This window comes from Xenopus tropicalis, chromosome 5 (assembly GCF_000004195.4).
Source record: "Xenopus tropicalis strain Nigerian chromosome 5, UCB_Xtro_10.0, whole genome shotgun sequence".
Lineage (NCBI taxonomy): Eukaryota > Metazoa > Chordata > Amphibia > Anura > Pipidae > Xenopus > Xenopus tropicalis.
The window spans coordinates 90,754,186-90,774,098 of NC_030681.2; the positions used below are offsets into that span (position 1 = coordinate 90,754,186).

Sequence of the window (19,913 nt, forward strand, 5' to 3'; positions counted from 1 at the left end):
AACATTGTTACAGTTTGGAAGTACAAATTACTGTCAGTTTCCTTCATATATTTTTTAAATCTGCACATTTATTAATGTACATTAAAGGAAAATGAAAGGTCGGTGGTCAGCAACATGTAAGGCTCCCCCATTCATTTCTTATTGCTTACCTCCTATCCCAAGCTAAGTCTTCTTCAAATGCGCTGACCTGGGCTTCTTTTGACTGTCCAAGCATACACACAGGACTGCGCATGTACTGAGATTTAACATGTACAGGGGGTGCCTGGGACACAGAACATAATGCGGCATTTACAAGTAAATTACCCTGATCAGTTAATATTTATCAAGAGAGGAATGGCCAGCCCACGATAAGAAGGAAGAAACTATAATCACTAGGGGTGGCTTACAACATGGCAACCCCCAATGATTGTGCCTTTGCTTCTTCTAAGTGAAACTCAGAGAATGGTCCCTTTCTGACATTCTGAAAAGATCTTGAAAACAGTGTATGTTGCTGCCCCCTTCAGCAGCAAACTGGTGGGAATATTCACAGACAACTTTAACTGGGTGCATATTTCTAAAAGCCAATGTCCCACCATTCTATTTACTTCTATGGGATTTTTAGGGGCTCATCAAAGCGTGAGCTCTCACTTGCACCCGTTCCCACTTAAAAAATCCTATACAAGTGAAGAGTGAGCAGTCTGTTTTATAAAAACAGACTGCTGTTTATAAACTCTGTAGAATATAATGGTGTTAGCTGTTATCAACTATTTAACCTGTGCCATTTAGCCCTATTTCAATTGCCTTCATTGCTATACAAGCTGCTTGTTTATATAAACTATAGTAGTGTTTTACCAGTGCAGCACATTATATATTTGAAACACTTTTGTTTTTGGTGATACTGTTCCTTTAATTGTAACATTGAGCCTAAAAGCTACTAAAATGCATTTAAATTCTAAATATAACAGGGTGGGTTTGCCATTAGTATTGATATTGTTATCATCAGGGCCAAGTTTCTGTCTACTGCAGAGTCAAAGCCAGTATGTAAAAGTAGAATTGCCTGTTTGATTAGTACTCATTGAAAAGGGCATAATTGTTACATATCTAATTGCGAGAACATCAGAACAGCATATAGAACAAATTCGTAAGCCTAAATGACATTATTTATACATGACATTATACATTGCAAACATTTCTTTTACATTCTCCATTGTATCTTTTATTTGGTTTGTGGAACATTTATATTCCCTTATGTATTACCCATATAATTGGCTATGTATAGCAAGGACCCATTGCTAATCCTATATAACTCTGACCATTCCTGTTTAGAATGTTGGTATTTTTAAGCTTGTGAAGGTCATTCTCATGGACTTATATTGAGCTTAGCATTATCAGGGGAAAGGTCTTGCACAAGAACAGCCAAAAATATGTCGCTCTTACACAATGGTATTTCTATGACTCATAAGTGACCCTCTCCTGAGAATATTAATCTAAAGAAAAAATTGGTTATGACTCGCACTGGTCTATTATTGTTTGGCTGTTTTTAAGCTGCACTCACATTGAAATTAAGCTGCTGTCGTCACCCCTGAAATAAACAGAATCTGCTGCATCCAAATAAACTTAGCACCCCAAAATTCTCTTGTGTACACTTGTCTGTCACTAACAAACTGCTGCACTGCTGCACTGCTGCTTTGCTTACACTATGGGGCTGATTTACTAACCCACGAAATCGACCCGAATTGGAAAAGTTCCGACTTGAAAACGAATATTTTGCGACTTTTTCGTATGTTTTGCGATTTTTTCGGATCCAATACGATTTTTGCGTAAAAACGCGAGTTTTTCGTATCCATTACGAAAGTTGCGTAAAAAGTTGCGCATTTTGCGTAGCGTTAAAACTTACGCGTAAAGTTGCGCATTTTTCGTAGCGTTAAAACTTAACGCTACGAAAAATGCGCAACTTTTCGCGCAAAACATACGAAAAAATCGCAAAGTACCGATCATTACGAAAAAAACGCAATCGGACTCCATTCGACCCGTTCGTGGGTAAGTAAATCAGCCCCTATGTCTAAAAGCTTTACTTTTGTCTAAATGACATTAACTTTTTTCCTCTGTAAGTGCAGCACGGTGACTTTATATGCAATGAATATCCTGTAAAATATATCTTAATAAATACTGCTTTGTGATTTTATCTGGTACTTAGTAATATAATTTGTGGCATATAACTCACTAGGAGTCTATTGCAGTCTACAAAGTGCAGTTGTTACCCATAATGCAGTATCCCCATAATTCTATAGTAACTGTGGTGTGTTCTGCGTTGCATCTGCTGCAATTATACCTTATGTGTCATAAAGAACGCAATCTTGTTTGTTTGTTTTATTATGCAAATTGGATGCTGGTAAGACTCTAGACACAAAATACTCTGGGTACGCTGGAGCTACCACCAGGTCCACCTATACCAGGTCCACAGTTGTGCACCACTCATCGGACTGGGGTGTCATGGTCCCACCAGCAAACCTTAGACCGCAGGCCCTTTCTCCAAGCCATTTTACCTTCTCTCTTCACTCACCTTCTTTTAATCACTACTCCTAACTTATTATTATCTATCCTCCCTTCCAGTTCTTCTCTTTGCTCTCATATAGAAATGGGAATGACCAAGGTATAGGAATACAAGGCAAATGGTTGGGTGAGCTGGAGGGCCCACTGGGAGTTTTCCTGGTATCTCCATTGGTCAGTCTGACACTAGACAGGATAGGTGCATTGACAAGCATGTAGGAGTGCAGGAGCATATTTGGAAGTAAGTACCTAAATAAATTGGGTGAATATGTGTTCTCCATTCCATCTATTTTAAAGCAGAAGTTCTTGCAGCTGCATCAGTATTTAGTATTAGTATTTTTATGTAATGGAACTCCTCTGTGACAAATATCTTATATTTTACAACAGTGGGTATGCTATTAGCACACTGCCACCTGTAAGTGCTGTTATGTACCTTAATCTCATGGGTGAAGACATACAGAGCTACTAGGAGCAGCTACTTGTCTCTACATCTGTTTTACCAGAGGCAATTCTCATTATTGTTTATGGCAGGGTATTTTCTGACGTTTAGTAGCTGTGAAAAGTGGCTGCTACTAATTAACTTCATGTGTCTTCACCCTAATACAGCAAAATCCTCTGTCTAAACATTCAGAAAAACAGCTCTGCCCCACCATTCAGACTTTCACCATTCAAACCTCCTACCACTGATTTACATTAAATAATAAAAGAACTTCCAATCACTACACTGAAAATGTACCTCTAAATAATGTAGTATGTAAGAATACTGTCACAGGAAAACATGTTTTATTTAAAATGCATCAGTTAATAGAGCGTCTCCAGCAGAATCCTGCATTGAAATACAATGATTTTTTTTATATTTAATTTTGAAATTTAACATGGGGCTAGCCATATTTTTTATTTCCCTGGGTGCTACAGTCATGTGACTCTGATAAACTTCAGTCACACTCTACTGCTCCACTGCAAGTTGGAGTGATATCACCCCCTCCCTTTCCCTCCCAGCAGCCAATCAGCAGAACAGTGGAAGGTAGCAAGGTAGCAACATTGCTAAAAATTGTAGATATCAGAATAGCACTCAATAGTAAGCAATCCAGGTCCGGCTTGGACTCCTTGTGTTACATGGGAGTAGGAGAAACAATAGGTTATCTGAAAGCAGTTCTAATGTGTAGTGCTGGCTCCTTCTGAAAGCTCAGACTCAGGCACAATGCACTGAGATGCACTGTATATAATACTCAGCACTGTCAGTGGTCTGTTGCCAACGTGAATCTTCTGTTAGGTGTTAGAACTGTTGCTTGCTGCTTCCTCTTGAAAAAACCCATTTGAATGGGCTTCAAACATACTCATAGGAAATGTGGTGGAAGCGCATAAAAGTGACTAAAAAAAAAAAATATAGTGCAATGCATTTTAAACAGCCATTGTCAAACTCGTCTTATGTTGGCATTTTGGCGTGCTGACACTTGGGTCTGGTGAGTGTTCTAACCAAATTGAGCCGGTGGAGGATACTGACCACACTTTGCACTTTATTTATCAATTTATGGCATTTTGCACTTTGCACTAATGGTCCCTAATATGGCTGTTTAAAACGCATTGCACTATATTTATGTTTTTTTGTTCACTTTTATGTGCTTCCACCACATTTCCTATGAGTACAATCAGTGTTGGACTGGGACCCCAGGGGCCCACCAGAAAACCTTAGACCATAGGCCCCCTCTCCAAACTATTTTTCCTCCTTTCCTCGCCCAACCTCTTTATTCTCCTAGTCTCTTTTATTTACTGTACATGCTAGCATCTATTCTTCCATCTATTTCTCCTCTTCATTTACATTTACAAATACGGAATGACCATATAGCAGGCCATTTGGTAAAGGGCAGGAGGGCCCACTGACACCAGGGCGCACCGGGAGATTTCCTGGTATCCTGGTGGGCCAGTCTGACACTGAGTACAATGCACTGAGATGGCTGCCTACACACCAATATTACAGCTAAAAAATTTAATTTGTTGGTTCAAGAATAAAATTATAAATAAAGTTTTAAATTGTACAGTTAATTATTTGGTACGGAAACAGTGTAATTTAGAAATAAAAAGTACACCATAAAAATCACGATCCCTTTAAATAGAAGTAAGGCAAATAATACTCAAATAATATATCCTAACTCTTCAAAATGTTATACCCCTAGAAGATATAGGTTTGACAAACAGAAGGCGGGACACATTTAACATATTCAGTTAAGCAATAACCACAGCATTTGGAAAACCATTATGTTTTATCCATATTATTGGGGATAAAGTTACACAAAGTGATAAAAGATACCCTTGATAGAGGATAGCCTTGAGCTGTACACCTGCAGGATTATGCCACAATATTACTTCCTGACTTTAATTTTCTGTCTGTAAAATGCAAACATTTGCTTATTATATGATGCATAAAATGCATGGTGTGTGCTGGTGATAAAATTCCCCCTTTTAGACGTTCTCCATATGTGCCAAAGATGCTAGATATATTCCCATTCCTACAGTTTGTATGATTATCCCAACGGGATAGGTTATGTATTGTGTGATGAAAACCTAGACATTCCCTCTTTTGGTGCCATCAACTGGACCGTGGTTGATCAACATTCCCTTAACAGATGTTGAAGAGGGAAAATCTCACACATGTTTTGCAGAGACTGGATGGTGTCCCTAGTGATCCATTTCATCACTTCTACCGAGCCTGACCTTTATAAGCTTGAACATGGACAAACCAGGAAATGCGTTGTGCTATAAACTTTTATTGTTCAGCATTCACTTTGGAAGGCGATCAAGATAAACATGTTAATACAAAATAACAGGCATTTTAAGTGCTATTATGAGAGAGGACTAAAAGAATTGCTCGCCAACTGTAAATCATTGTTTTTTTAAAGGTATTCAGAGAAATATTGTAAATAATTCAGTTGCATGAAGACAGACATCTAAGAATGAATTCTGTCTCTGTAAGCAATTATAACCATGAAGTCATCTTTGGTGCACTTGGGGGAGGCTTTTTATTTCTTGTCAGCAGTGTGTTACATTTGTGAAATCATCCAAACTACTCCAAACAAAATCAGTATGTAATGGGGTGTGTATGGTTCCTGCTTATTCTGCTTTAGGGCAGCTTTTCTAGCCTGCAGTGAGCACTCATTTATTAAAGGTTAATATCTACATGATAACATTGGCACTGTGTCACTGAGTCAACTGTATTGATCCAAAATGCCCTTCCCCACTGTTATTTTGTGAATGGATCCATACTGCCCTATGGCACATTACCCCCATATGTAATAAAAGGCACTAAATTTGCCTAGTAGCAGTAACCTATAGAACCAATAAAATGTTTGCTTTTAAACAGGTGACCAGTACATTCTACCTGCTGATTGGGTTGCTGCTCCTGGGCAAACATAGTGCCTTTTATTACATAAACTCACTCAGTGTTGCTCAGAAAAATTTGCTTTAGGGCAATATAGCACACCGTAGGGTAGCATATGCTTCCTATATTACACCTCTTGTCCTTACTGCAGTATGCAACCTTGTTAGAAGCAAGGGCTTATTTTGTCCACAAGTGCAGTGAGCAAAGTGCAATCTGATTTCCCCAAATTAACGCAAGCTCTAGTGCACTTCAACGCAAATTGGATGCTATTGTGTGAAAGTCCACCTGGTGTCATTTCCAGTGTGCCTATTGATGCTGCGTGGCAGTAGCTCCTGGGTTCCCCTGCTTTAATGGGTGTAGTAGCTTTTGATTTGTAACAAAAGGTAGGGATGGATAAGAGGTGCTGAGTGCAACTACACATAAGTGAAGGAGCAGTTTTACACAAAACTAGAAAAAATAGCTACAGCACACTTGCACTTAAAAAATTAGGTCTGGTAGGCACCTTGGACTTCAAACTCTGCTACCACAAGGACTGCTGTAAATAAGGAAAAAACTATGTAAAGTGCTGCTTAAGTGCTATATAAATAAAGAATAATATAGGTATGAGAACTGCTATCTTGAAACCCGTTATCCAGAAAGCATCAAATTACAGGAAAGCCATCTCCCATAGACTCCATTTTAATCAAGTAATTCACATATTTAAAAACCAATTTTCTTTCTCTCTATAAAAATAAAACAGTACAGGCATGGGAACTGTTATCTGGAAACCTGTTATCCAGAAAGCTTTGAATTATAGGAAGACCATCTTTATTTTAAGCAAATATTTCAAAATTTTACAAAATGTTTCCTTTCTCTCTATAATAATAAAACTGTACAGATACGGTGACCCACAATGTTGCCTCTAATTCCTTCTCATCTGTGTGCGCAAATAAATGCAGAGTAAATGCAATATTTTATGTTTTAATACAAAATTCTTTGTGTGCACCACAATTTGTTATGCGCTGGCCTTAAAATTTGTGTGCTCACACACGAGCGTGCACCTTAAAGGGAACATTGCTTCCCTATATCAAATGGCTGTATATTATGCAGGATAAATTGATTGCAGGCACTATGTGTATTGTATATGTCATTGTACATGGTCAGGTAGAAATATAGAGCAAATACTGAACCAAATTATGTCTTCATTTCCTAAACTGCAAATATTGGTTTTATATAAATACAGTATATATATATATATACACACAGTATATTTATATATATATATATATATATATAAAAGGGGTAAAAGGTAAGCGATTAATGTCACTGGGGGGGTGCCTAACATTTGCCTCCCCCCAGTGATTTTTACCTTTCCTTCTCCTTTAAGACATAATTTGGTTCAATTTTTACTTTAAGGATATAAATAGTAATGAGCATAATTTTTCACCAGACATGGCTTTGCTGCAAAATTCCACATTTCACCATTGACGATTTTTTTTGAGGAAACGACCGAAAAAATTCGTTGAGTAAGGATAAAGTGCTGTTCCGTCAAAAAAAGTCCTGGTTGCGTCAAATACATTTCGTTTGTGTAAAATAAAGTCATGGTTGCGTGAAAAAAGGCACGTTTTGCATATTTTTCAGCGTTTTGTGCATTTTCACAAATTTTTCCGCCAAAGCGAAATGGGACAGATTCGCTTATCACTAGATATAAATCATGTCTCTGAAATACTTGCAGTGCTAATAACCACGCTTATAATGCTGACCAAAGGGATGGCATCTAACTATCAACTACATTAAACCCACACAGTTGTAGGGAGAAGCAGCAGTTAAACTAGGCAAGAGATAATGTGAAGGAAAGAGAAAAATGAAGAAAGAATGGAGGGCAAGCAAGGCAGATATATACCTGCATTACTGAGTCAGCATGTAGATTCTGTGATTCTACAAGTGGTGTAACAGGACTGACAAGAAATATAGGCTTGAAAAATGGATCGCCCAGATGTTGCCGCACATATTGGGCCAGATCCATTTCCATGAGGAAGGTTTATCCTCTTATTCAATTGCAGATTGCCCCAATAGAACAAGATGCAATTCCATCTCACTGTTTATCACATGAAAACTCTATTGATGTCTAAGGGAAAACTGGAAATGATTTAGGAAAAAGTTTTCATGTGATAAACCATAAAATAATGTTTTCCCCTTGATTTGAATCTGGCTTGTTAGACAATGTGCCTGAACCCATTTTTTTCTCTTGTACTCTGTATGTAGATAGATTTATTGAAACCCTGTATTCAAGGATGTATAGAATGCAGTTTATTCCCACCAGAGAACAGACTATCCTCACTTGTGCTTCTTTCCTGCTATATTTAAACATGTATGAGACTTAAGGTGGCCATATTGCAGCTTACCGGCTCATGTAGGGGCAGCAACGAGGGGCATGCCTGACCAATATCTAGCCTGAAATTAGCCAGATATCGATCAGGCAGGTTAAAAGATTTAGTTGGATCGGGGACCACATCGGCTCGTTAATGCGGTCCCTGAACCGACTGCGCCCATTGCCGCTGTTATAATTTGATTGTTTTGCCCCAGGGTCAAACAATTGAATTAGCCTACATTTGCCTACATTAGCCGACCTCGCCAAGTGAGCGGATCATAATGTGTATGGCCACCTTTACATATTTACAATTGCTATACAATGTTTCCTACATTTTTGGAGCTTTATTCTATTGTTTTTCTTTGTTGAGCTGCTCTCCCCCCCATTTCTTGAGAATCTGTTATTTATTGCTGAGATCCAAGCCACAATAAAGCTGTAAAGCAGTACAGTACAAAATGATATCATCTCATGGTTAAACAAAGAGCAGGCATCTGCTCCTAAAATGGAAATGCTATGCGCTTTCTAATTAATGTATTTAGTGTAGGTCATCTCACTATGTAAGTAAGCTAAAAACAACGGCTTGGATCTCAGCCAGTTTATATTTTAGCGATGATGCAGCTAAACTAAGCAAGTGACTTCCCTGACAGGAAACATATGAGAATGTTTGTTTTTCCATTATGCAGCTTATGGCTGAGAGGTTGCTCTTCTGACTCTTCCTTACTGGCTCTATAGCTTTCTATAATAATTGGAAATATCGTTATTTTCCTACAAGCTGCACATGGAAAAGTTTAGCTGTTTATTGTGTTCTGCGTTCCATTGGTGAGACTTTTTTTTTTTTTACATTTTTCTTATGGAAAATATGTTTTTTTTTTATAAATTGGATGCTTACGTTAAATCTTGAAGGTGGTGGGTTTAGGACTTTTTTTGGTTCTCCTTTGTGGTCCAACATTTGGCCTACTATACCAACCATGCCGCCATGGTTATAACACTATATAGAACAGCAAATAAGTGTAATTCTCACCCTAACTGACCTTCATACTGAGCTTCCAGTAGAGCAAATATGCATTCTTCTGACTAACCTTCAGACTGAACTCCCTCAGCCACTACTCTGGACACCCATTGGGGGCAGTTGCACAGTTTATGAACCACTGCTTTAAGGTATGAATGGTATTTAATGAAAAATAAGTGTAACCATCTTTTTTTTCTCTTTAGGTGGGAATGAGGTCTCGAAACCAGGGTGGAGAAAGCTCATCTATTGGGCAGATCTCTAACTGCAATAATGCAAACGTGGTGGATGAAGGAACTGTCAAATACAACAACAAACTTCTTAGAAACAAGGAGGGTGATATGCAGGTTTCTGGCACTGTTAAACGGCACATGAAATCTTCTGGAGTTGGTGATAGGAAAAACAAGAAACCAAATGAACCAACAAAAGATGACCTAGTCAGGCTGCTGAGTGTCATGGAAGGAGAGCTACAGGTACAGTAATGCAGTGACACTAGGGCTGGATAATATTCTTGTATAACAAACAGAGTGTTACCATGTATGTTTTGGTGTATGCCTGATGACGTCTAAACAATATGATAATTGACAATATCGAGTGTTCGCAACATCTATTTCACACTGCTAACTTTGTAGCTCCATTTATTACTGCAGCCCAAAAAGGTTACAGTATTCACACTGATTTATTTCCATCTATCACAGGTCTAAAGGTTTCATTTGAAATGTGCTAGTTGAGTGTAAATATTTTTACCACATAATATTTATGTACACCAGTTATCTAGAATTCTCGGGACCTGGGGTTATCTGGATAAGAGATCTTTCTGTAATTTGGATCCCCATACTTTAAATCTACTAAAAAATTACTTAAACATTAAATAAACCCAATAGGGCTTATAACCTCCAATAAGGATTATTTATATCTTAGTTTGAGTACAAGGTACTGTTTTTAATAACATAAATAAATAAAAATGGGAATATGTTTTAAAAAAATTAATTATTTAAAATAGACTCTATGGGAGATGACCTTCCTGTAATTTGGAGCTTTCTGGATAACAGGTTTCCAGATAACGAATCCCATACCTGTATTATTAAATCATTTCAAATAAACTCTGTCCTCAAGACCCCAGGCTGTGATTATCAAGGTAAAATCACAATAGAAGCTGATGATACTGAAGCATAAGTGCAGAGTCTGAGCTTATAATAGTAGTATGAGCTTATAGTAACACCATTTGTTTATGTGGGACTTTAGAGATCAATTGCAGTGTTGCTAGTTCTAAACTTAAACTGGGCATGCACTAGGCATCAACTTCTTTGATGAGGTCACCTAATAAGCAGATCTTTGTCTGATTTGGCCACCAAAGTGCTGAACAAAGTTTCTACCACAGGGCTGTGCATCCTGGAGCCCATGATGTTTTTATCCTCAACAACTAACAGAACGCAGTCAGTAGACACTTAAGGGCTGATTAAAATTTGAGATCACTTAAAAAAACCATGAAATCTAACAAAAAACTTGAAAAATACATAAACATAAAATAAACTTGCTTGAAATCAGAACCAGGAGGATTTGCTATTCAGTAAAATGTAAGACCCGATCAAGGCTCTGAATTCTTTTATAATGCAGTTTAAATACAAGTTTAAATTAAATTAAAAAAACTTGCATTGAGGTTTATTTGTTCAGGCATCAAACCACTTTGAACTAACATGGGAAAAAAATGCCTAGAGAAGATTACATTTTCAATACCGCATGCAAATGGTCTATAAAAGTAATGTAATACATATATTTATTGCTATAATAACAAAAATGCCTGATGAGTTTATTGGTACCTGTACTACTGCCTCATTTTCATATCAAATCATTTGGAATTTTAAATATTTGCAGAGTTTTTAGCCAGGGAAAGTGAGGCCTTCTTAGCTGATGTAATTAAAATACATAAAACATTCAACTGCTGAACCAATTTGCTTCAGTTCAACCATAACAGATGCTGAGATGTTAAACAAAGCTCTATTACTAACACAAAGCAATAGAGATGTTGACTTAGTTCCTTCCAAGTCACATAAATCAAAGCGATTACAGGTAGAACCCTGAACTAACAAAACAAAGCACTAAATCATTCCATCGCTTGCTAATTCCCACCTATTGCTTCCTTCCTATCTTGTCGTCATCTCTTATTTTTCTGCTGAGCTGTCATCTCCGATTTTTTATTGTAGATACGAAACATTTGTTGAATGACTAATAGGCCAGAAGGTGTGTTCAGTTGGGGCAACAGTTTAAGAGACATTAAAAGTTTTATTTCATCACATTTAACTGTGTTTACTAATGGCTGCTTTATGCACTTGGAAAATTTTATGTGCACCTTTTTTTTCCATTTGGGTCTATTTACTAAATGGAAAACTTAAGGTGGCCATACATGTAGCAATAACAATCTATTGGTCACACAAAGATCGTTCCCACCCTCCACTGAAGTTCAGGGCTGAATCGTCAGATATGGAGGTAGAAACAATAGAAATTCTACCTTCATGTGCCGATTCAGCCCTGAACATAGATTTTGATCAAAATCTTTTAACCTGGCCAATCGTCGAGATGTCCGATATCCACAGCCTTTTGCAATATCAGAAAAAATTAGGTTTCGTAAATAAAATCGGTGCGTGTATGGCCGGCTTAAGGGTTTGTAATATGTCCTCCACTTTACATACATGAAATAAAGCATTACTGCTGCAAGACTTGGTGAAGAATGCAGCATTTTACTGAATCAGCCCCATGCCTGCTCAACTCTGCCTTGAACAAAAAACATACTGTACTAAACAGAAGAGTAGGTTCTGCCAATTAACAGCTCTTCTGTTATTGTGGAACTTCAACTCCAGCATATTCCCAGGAGCTTTCAGCAGGGCTGGGTCAAGTTACATGGGCACCCAAAGCAACCAATCCTTGATCATGCCCCTGTGAGCGAGCGTACGACCTGACAAAAAGGTGGTGAAGTGCTGAAGAGAGAGCAAGATAATTGCTAAAACTGAGGTCCTCCAGGACCCTGAACTATGGAAGCAGTGGCAGAAGATGTATGTGTCCAGCGTCCCCTCAAGCACTTAGGTCTTCTGCCTTCCCCTAGTTCTGGCCTCTGGCTTTCAGTCAGAAGTTGCAGTTTGGATTACCTTGCCCACAGCAAATGTCCTTCTTGCCCCAAAATCAGGCCCCCAATTACATAAATCTTATCATTCATCTTATGCTGTTTATTGTTCTGTACATGATTTATTTATATACACATAATGCAAATCTTTCATGTGGGGCCCAGCAACTGTCATAGTATCAGATCAAAAGCATAGGTTAAAACAGGATAAATTCTAAAGAAATCCATATTACATATTGACCATCTGTTACCTATACAGAAATAGGATCCATTATCTGGAAACCCGTTAGCCAGAAAGTTTTGAATTACAATAAGGCCATCTCCCATACACTCCATTATAAGAAAATAATTACTATCCTATTTGGTTTATTTAATGTTTAAATGAATTTTAGGTAGACTTAAGGTAGGAAATTCAACTACAGATTCAATAGTTATTATTATCAAGTAAAAAATGAATTCATCATTTAAAGCAATTATTTATTTGCTGAGGACTTTTTGTGAAAAAGTAATGAGGGGAGAAAAATATATTGATATGCCCTCTGGTGGTTATCAAGAGAAACTCATATATAGACACTTGGTAATTTAAAAGTGAACCACCCCTTTAAATACTGGGAGTTGCAGCTTTACAATAAGTCAGCTTCAGCACAGAAGTGCTGGGAATGCTTGTCAAGAACTACATCGCTACTCATAGCTCTACCCATTTTGGCAGTGGGAAATGACCCATAGAAATCCATAGCATTTTGAAACAGCATACTACTAGCTGCAATTATCACCTGCTGAACAGAATTTCATATGCCTTGTTTGTTTACATTGTCATCTTTTTACTTTTTATTATGTTCACTATGGTGTTTCCTATGGGTTTTGAATGAATTGCATTTGCACGTTATCAGGTTGTCGAGTTCTCTGACCCTGGCAACCAGGGTCGGACTGGGCTGCCGGGACACCGGGAAAAATCCCGGTGGGCCCCAGCGGCCCAGACCCGACCCTAGCCGGCGCTCCCCCTGCCCGACTGTTCCTCCCCTGGCACGTTAAATTTATGCGATCGGGGAAGGACGTCAGGTGGGGGGCCCTACGAGGGGCATTAGGGGGGCCCCTACGGGGGGGGGGTGGCGGCGCAGGCACCTGCAGGGCCCCTGGGGCGGGAGCCCCGGTGGGCCCTTCACACCCCAGTCCGACCCTGCTGGCAACAGGTCAAAAAAACTCAGTTCAGGATTCTCAGATACTCCGTTCAGGGCAAAAAGTTCTCAGGCTTAAGGCTCAAGCCCAAAACGGAATAAGAGAAAGGGTCCATTTAGCTAGGGACCTGCCATGATTGGTTGATGGTAGTTATCCAATAAGGTTGCTGGGATTTGTTAAACAACAGAAAAGGCCAAACCCAGGTTCACCAGAAACTACTCAACTTTCTCACTAGTTTAAAGGAGAAGGAAAGGTACAATCACTGGGGGTGATTGTAATTGCTTACCTTATGCCCCAGGCTGGTCCTCCTATTAGGAGAAAACCGCATCAGCCCAAGGTAGCTCTGAGACAGTGATCCTTTTTACTCAGTCCGTTCTTCTGTGCTTTAGCAGCATGGTGAGATGCCGACTTTCTTGTTAAAGTTTGACTTTTCACTGTACTGCACATGCACAGGCAGCGAGTCAGAAGAAGGAGGAGGATAACAAGCTGGTGAAGTTTTCTCTAACAGGAGCACCAGCCGGTGTTTCAGGTAAGCGATTACAATCATTGGGAGGTGCCTAACATTTTGGCACACCCCCAGTGATATTACCTTTCCTTCTCCATTAATCGCTCAGGAAAGTGAGTCTAGCCTAGAAGTCTCTGGTTAAAGTCCCAACTGTCTTACAATGGCAAAGCTGAATGCTATGGTCATAATAAAAGATGTACAGTAGGTGATAACCTGGTATGTACTCTTGGATGATGGAGTATTCTATTTTCCAAGATTTTTATGTTTTTAAGTACTGCTAAAAACCATATTAGCAATGTGTTTTCAGTAGGTGGCCATAAGTTCTTAAATGTATTTAAAGATTGCTTGTTAGTTGCGTTGAGGTTAATGTACCATTCACTGAACTTGAACAGACCTAGGTAATAGCCACAAGCAAACAGATCATGCCTATATCTGTCTACTTGAGAAAAGGTTGGTACATCTGTAAGAGGTCAGTGCTATTAGAGGCACCTGTTGCTTTTGATGAAATGCTGAAAAGAAGTATTGGCATATTGGCAAGATCCTTATTTTAATAGGAGCGCTTCTGACCTATAAATACTTTACAAGAGATTTACACTTGTTCCTACGTCAATAATCGAGTAGTGCCCAATTCGAAACGAAAGGAAAGGAAAGATGAGGAAAGATGAGCTGCACCAAGTGCAGTTATACAAGTTTATGGAGTACACATTTCGACACCTTAAAGGTACATTTACCTTTAAAGAAAGTAGTGTTATGTGCAACTGCCTTGGGGAAATTCCAGGAACAGCAACTGTACTTGCAGCATAAACTACAATTACCAGAATTCCAATTTGGTAGCATTCTGTTAGGAAGATGATTGTGTACTGGTGTACTGAAGTATCAAGGGTTACTTCTATATTTGACTGATCCTTTTGAAATCTTGATTTGACAAGATGGAAAATCCTACTGAACAAGGACTATATGGGGATGTGTTTTCCTTTTAAAGGAGTCCAGCACTGATGTTGGTGTAGCCCTCTTCCGCTACTGAAGGAAATCCTACACTGACTTCCTTCTTTTTAGCGCTACAGGAGTCCCGTGTCGCCGCTACATGGGAGGGCAGGTACTCTATATAATGGCGCGCCTCCACCCATAGTCAGAATAGACTGGACTGCAATACCCATCCTTTGGTTGATGGGTTTGTTTGCCAAACACTGTTACTACTGCAGATGGTTAGAGCTGCTGGGGGGACCACACTTATGTTCCTTAGAATTTTCATATACAGTAATAGCTGGAATCTTACAGCACCTTTCTCTCTTTCTCTCTACCAGCACTTCCTCTTCTTTTCTTTTCTGACTCTTTCCAGCTTCTAAATGGTGGTCACTGACCCCAGCTGACAAAAAACTATTGGTCTGCGAGGCTATACTTTTTTTGTTACTTTTTATTACTTTTCTTTCTATTTAGGCCCTACTCTATTCATAGTCCTGCCTCTCTTTCAAACCACTGCCCTACTCTATTCATAGCCCTGTCTCTCTTTTAAACCACTGCCTGGTTGCTAGGTTAAATTATATCCTTGCAACCACATTGCTGCTAAAATTCCAAACTGGAGAGCTGTAAACAAAAAGCTAAATGATCCAAAAACCACAAATAATAAAAAATGAAGACCAATTGAAAATTGTCTCAAAATAGCACTCTCTACATGATACTAAAGGTTAATTTAAAGTTGAACTACCCCTTTAAATAAACAAAGCAATACAGAGAAATAGAGATTTGTGATTAGAGCCAGATGAAAACATTATTCTACGCTATTGCTATGAATGATATTATAAAATAGGACTGTCCATCTGGAGGCCCAAAGGCTGGATGTAGTTCCGTCCAAGTTATTTTTTGGCTCCCCTCTATGACTATGGGCTCCATAGACTGCTGTGTATGACATCATTTTGATACAATCCAGCCCACAAGCATGTAGTATGTTAGCAAATAGGCTCACTACATGGAAAGAATTGGACAACACTAAAAAAAAAATCTTCTCCTCCTAGTTAGAGATGTTTTTGTCGGATATTTGCAATAATTTTTTAGAAGACAAAAGTGTGGAGACCTATATAAAAACAATGGTCAGATGTTTATTTTCTCCCATGTGTGCCTGGAATGACAAACATTATTAGTGATGAGCGAATCTGTCCCGTTTCAGCTAAAAATTTGCACAACTGTGAAAAACGCAGCAAATCCATGCCTGCCGAAAACTTTCCTTCAGCACTAAACATTATAATTGCCATTGTAGGTTCAGGTACAATTATACTGAGCAACACCAACATTATATGCACATGTATTCAGTCTTATGCATGTACAAACTTAGACTAACTTCCTTAAACTTATGCCACCAACATGGTCATGGTTCTGTGGTTGGAATTGACAGACTGAGGCCTCTTCTGCATCCTTTTAGTTTCACATCTGGAATCCCTAGAGGCAGCTTAAATGACTTCATCCAGAAAAGTCAGGGTCACAGTGGAAAGAACAGGTGTTTTAAGGAAATGCTACATTTTGTTTTCTTCTTCTATAGTCAGAGCCGCTGTTATTATGGAAATATCCGCTATCAGTGGATATTAAAGAGAAAACTTTGTACTATAACTTATCATTTATAATAAAAAAAATGTCACTATGGCAGGGATCCCCAACCTTTTATACCCTAAATGGGAAAAGTGTTGGAGAGCAACACAAGCACGAAAGGTTCCTGGGGGTGCCAAATAAGAGCTATAAGTGACTACTTATGTGGACTGGCAGCCTAAAGAAGGCTCTGTTTGGCATTATACCTGGTTTTTATACAACCAAAACTTGCCTTCAAGGCAGAAATTCAAAAATAAGCACCTGCTTTGAGGGCCAGTGGGAGCAACATCCAAAGGGTTGGGGAGCAACATGTTGCTCACAAGCCACTGGTTGGGGATCACTGCACTATGGCATACAAATTATGTTTAAATCACTTTTATGTGTATTAAGGTGGCCATACAGGGTAATCAAACTGATTTGGCATCTTATCCGCCCGTGTATGGTCACCCCCGACAGGCCTAACCGACTGATATCTGACCTAAAATTGGCCAGATCTCGATTGGGCAGGTTTGATTTTCAGTTGGTTTCGGGACCACATTGGCTCGTTGATGCAGTCCTCAGTCCGACAGTGCCAATGCCCACCATTGGAATTCAGTCGTTTGACCCTAGGGCCAAACCATAGAATTAGCCCGATATCGCCCACCTTTAGGGAAAAGATCCACTCATTTGGCGACCTCACCAAATGAGCAAACCTTACCGTGTGTGGCCACCCTTATTAAATTTTAATACAGATCAGAATTAATTTACATACTAGTCTTACCTGGTGGCTAAAAATATATAACTTTGCAATGTTTTAGACTAGGAAAACCCTGTAGGTACCTCCACCTTCTGATCAGGTGGCAGCTCTAGGGTTCCCTTTGGAACCCATGCAGCTAAAGAATCACACACAGCTGGACCAGGCCACTATCAATGAGTTTGTACCTGCAGACAGGTGTAATATAAAATACTACCCAGGCTACATTCTGCAGCTTGTATTCTCTTACATAAAGTGGATGGAAAAAGGAGGAATAGTAGTGTTGAATTATTATTTTTTTTGGAGAAAACAGTTTGCAGATTTTTGTCTTGGTTCCTATGCTAACCCTTCTAAAATGAACACATGGATTTGCTCAAGATAAGTTCAGTTTAAGAATATCCAATGTCTAATGTCAAATTTCAGCTCTCAGGCTGATATGAGTTGTAACTCACAGCATCCCTACACAGCCAATGGGCACACCTGCAGTAACCAATGAACTGCAGGGACGTCTGTGTATTTTAAATTGTGACTAGTATAATTCATGTACCAAAGGAACCGAACTCTGCTACATACTGACTTTAAAAGATTGTTTAGATAAGAATACCTAAGGACTAAGTGCTCCCAAAGCAAACTTCAACTTAAATCATATGTACTTTATGAAACATCTGACTGTTATTTCCAGTCCACATATCTTTGTTCTGATTTTGTTTGCCAGGGCTCCTCATAGATGAAGTCACTATTTTTCTAAAAAGAACAAACCATGGGAGATTTCAATTACATAATTAATTATCTGTTGTCTGGGGCTCTGCCAGAAACTTAGCAAGCAATGTCCCAAAGAAACAATAACTTCTCACTTCTACATGTTTCAGAGCCTTTGTGATCAAAATTTATTTATGTTCCTGAAACAGAAATAAATTATATGAAGAGGCTTATTTATTTTGTTTCTTTTATTTCTCCTCTTAGAGGTAGCTTTATCAACACTCTGATTTTAGTGGTTTTAGAGTTTTTTGAAAACATGAAAAAACTAATTTCCACTAAAACCGTAAAGGCATTAAAAAAAAATGCATACTTTTGTGTTTCCACGCTATATCCACTCTGTGTAGCTCCACACAGGCCAACCCTGGGCCTTACAATGAGGCTATAGGAGCAGATCTGTCAACCTCTGATGCTCGTATCTAGGGAAAATTTTTGTCGATGCCCGGAAGTGACATCACACGCATGTGAATGATGTCACTTTTGGAGGCGTGTGCAAATGCCTCTTTGAAGCCATTAATGGGGACCTGTCACCCTAAGAAATAATTTCATGTTATTTTCTATTACACTAATACACTATACAAATATTGTTTCCTTTAGTCTTACAATTGCACAGTCACGGCAAGCAGGCAGGTGCAATTTTGCGGGCACTGTTTTGCATCATCCCAAAATCTTGTTTATGTGCCAGAATGGGGGACCTGATGCCCATGCACTGGCTTCAAAATTAGATGGTGAGGAGGGAGGGGGAAGTGAGTGCTAAATGGAAAGTGGAAGTAATTGTCTATGCCTAAGGCATAGAGGTGGGAAAGACAATACAGGTATAGGACCCGTTATCCAGAATGCTCGGGACCAAGGTATTCTGGATAAGGGGTCTTTCCGTAATTTAGATCTCCATACCTTAAGTCTACTAACAAATCAATAAAACATTAATCAAACCCAATAGGATTGTTTTGCATCCAAAAGGGATTATTTATATCTTAGTTGGGATCAATTACAAGGTAAATCAGAAAAAGGAAATCAGTTTTAAAATTCTGAATTATTTGATTAAAATGGAGTCTACGGGAGATGGCTTTCCGTAATTTGGAGCTTTCTGGATAACAGGTTTCCGGATAAGGGTATCGACCTGTATATGATTAACAACTGGGATTTTTAAATGCTTTTAGGCTGATGTCAGACATGGTGTATTCTCGGCAAGTGTGTCTCACGTTTTTATGTGTATATCGGCTACATATGCCTGCACCCGAGCGTATCTCATTCAGTCAGGTGCAGGCACATTAGTGGGGCGTATTCTCGGCAAATGTTTTTCGACTTGCCGAGAATACGCCACGTCTGACATCAACCTTATAATAGGTATGGATGTGTTAATTGGGTTATTTGGGTTTCATGTTTAATTTAAAAATGACTTTTATTATACAGCTTTTTATGTCTGGGTGACAGGTCCCCTTTAAATGATTGCTTACTATGACATCTTCAAATGCTTACTGCACATGCGTTCCCAGAAATCAAGCAAAATTTTGGGAGAATGCCATGGGGTAATGGGAGACCAGGAGAGAGGAGCCAAAATAGGGTAACTTCCAAATAAGTAGGGTGGTTTGACAGCTCTGTAGGAGTAAGCGCATGAAAGTGGATCTGCTTTCTTCCACCTGTGTACAAACTGCAGGCAGAGGAATGAGGACAATCCACTACATGTGCAACTGGCCCTTGCACCCTTTCCTAAACAGGTTTATGGCAATACTGACCCCACCCTCCTTAATATAGCCATATCATTAAAGCTAATACTGTATGAGACT

The 19,913-nt window shown here is 38.9% G+C and overlaps 1 protein-coding gene across 6 annotated transcripts in view; it reads left to right on the plus strand.

Moving 5' to 3' along the window:
• filip1 (filamin A interacting protein 1) overlaps nucleotides 1-19,913 on the plus strand; it is a 95,836-nt gene that overhangs the window by 41,340 nt on the left and 34,583 nt on the right. For all 6 annotated transcript variants that reach the window (XM_031902131.1, XM_031902128.1, XM_031902129.1 and 3 more), the window contains one exon: nucleotides 9,468-9,734. In XM_031902131.1, the coding sequence (XP_031757991.1) occupies nucleotides 9,468-9,734 (267 nt within the window). The remainder of the gene's footprint in view (nucleotides 1-9,467; nucleotides 9,735-19,913) is intronic.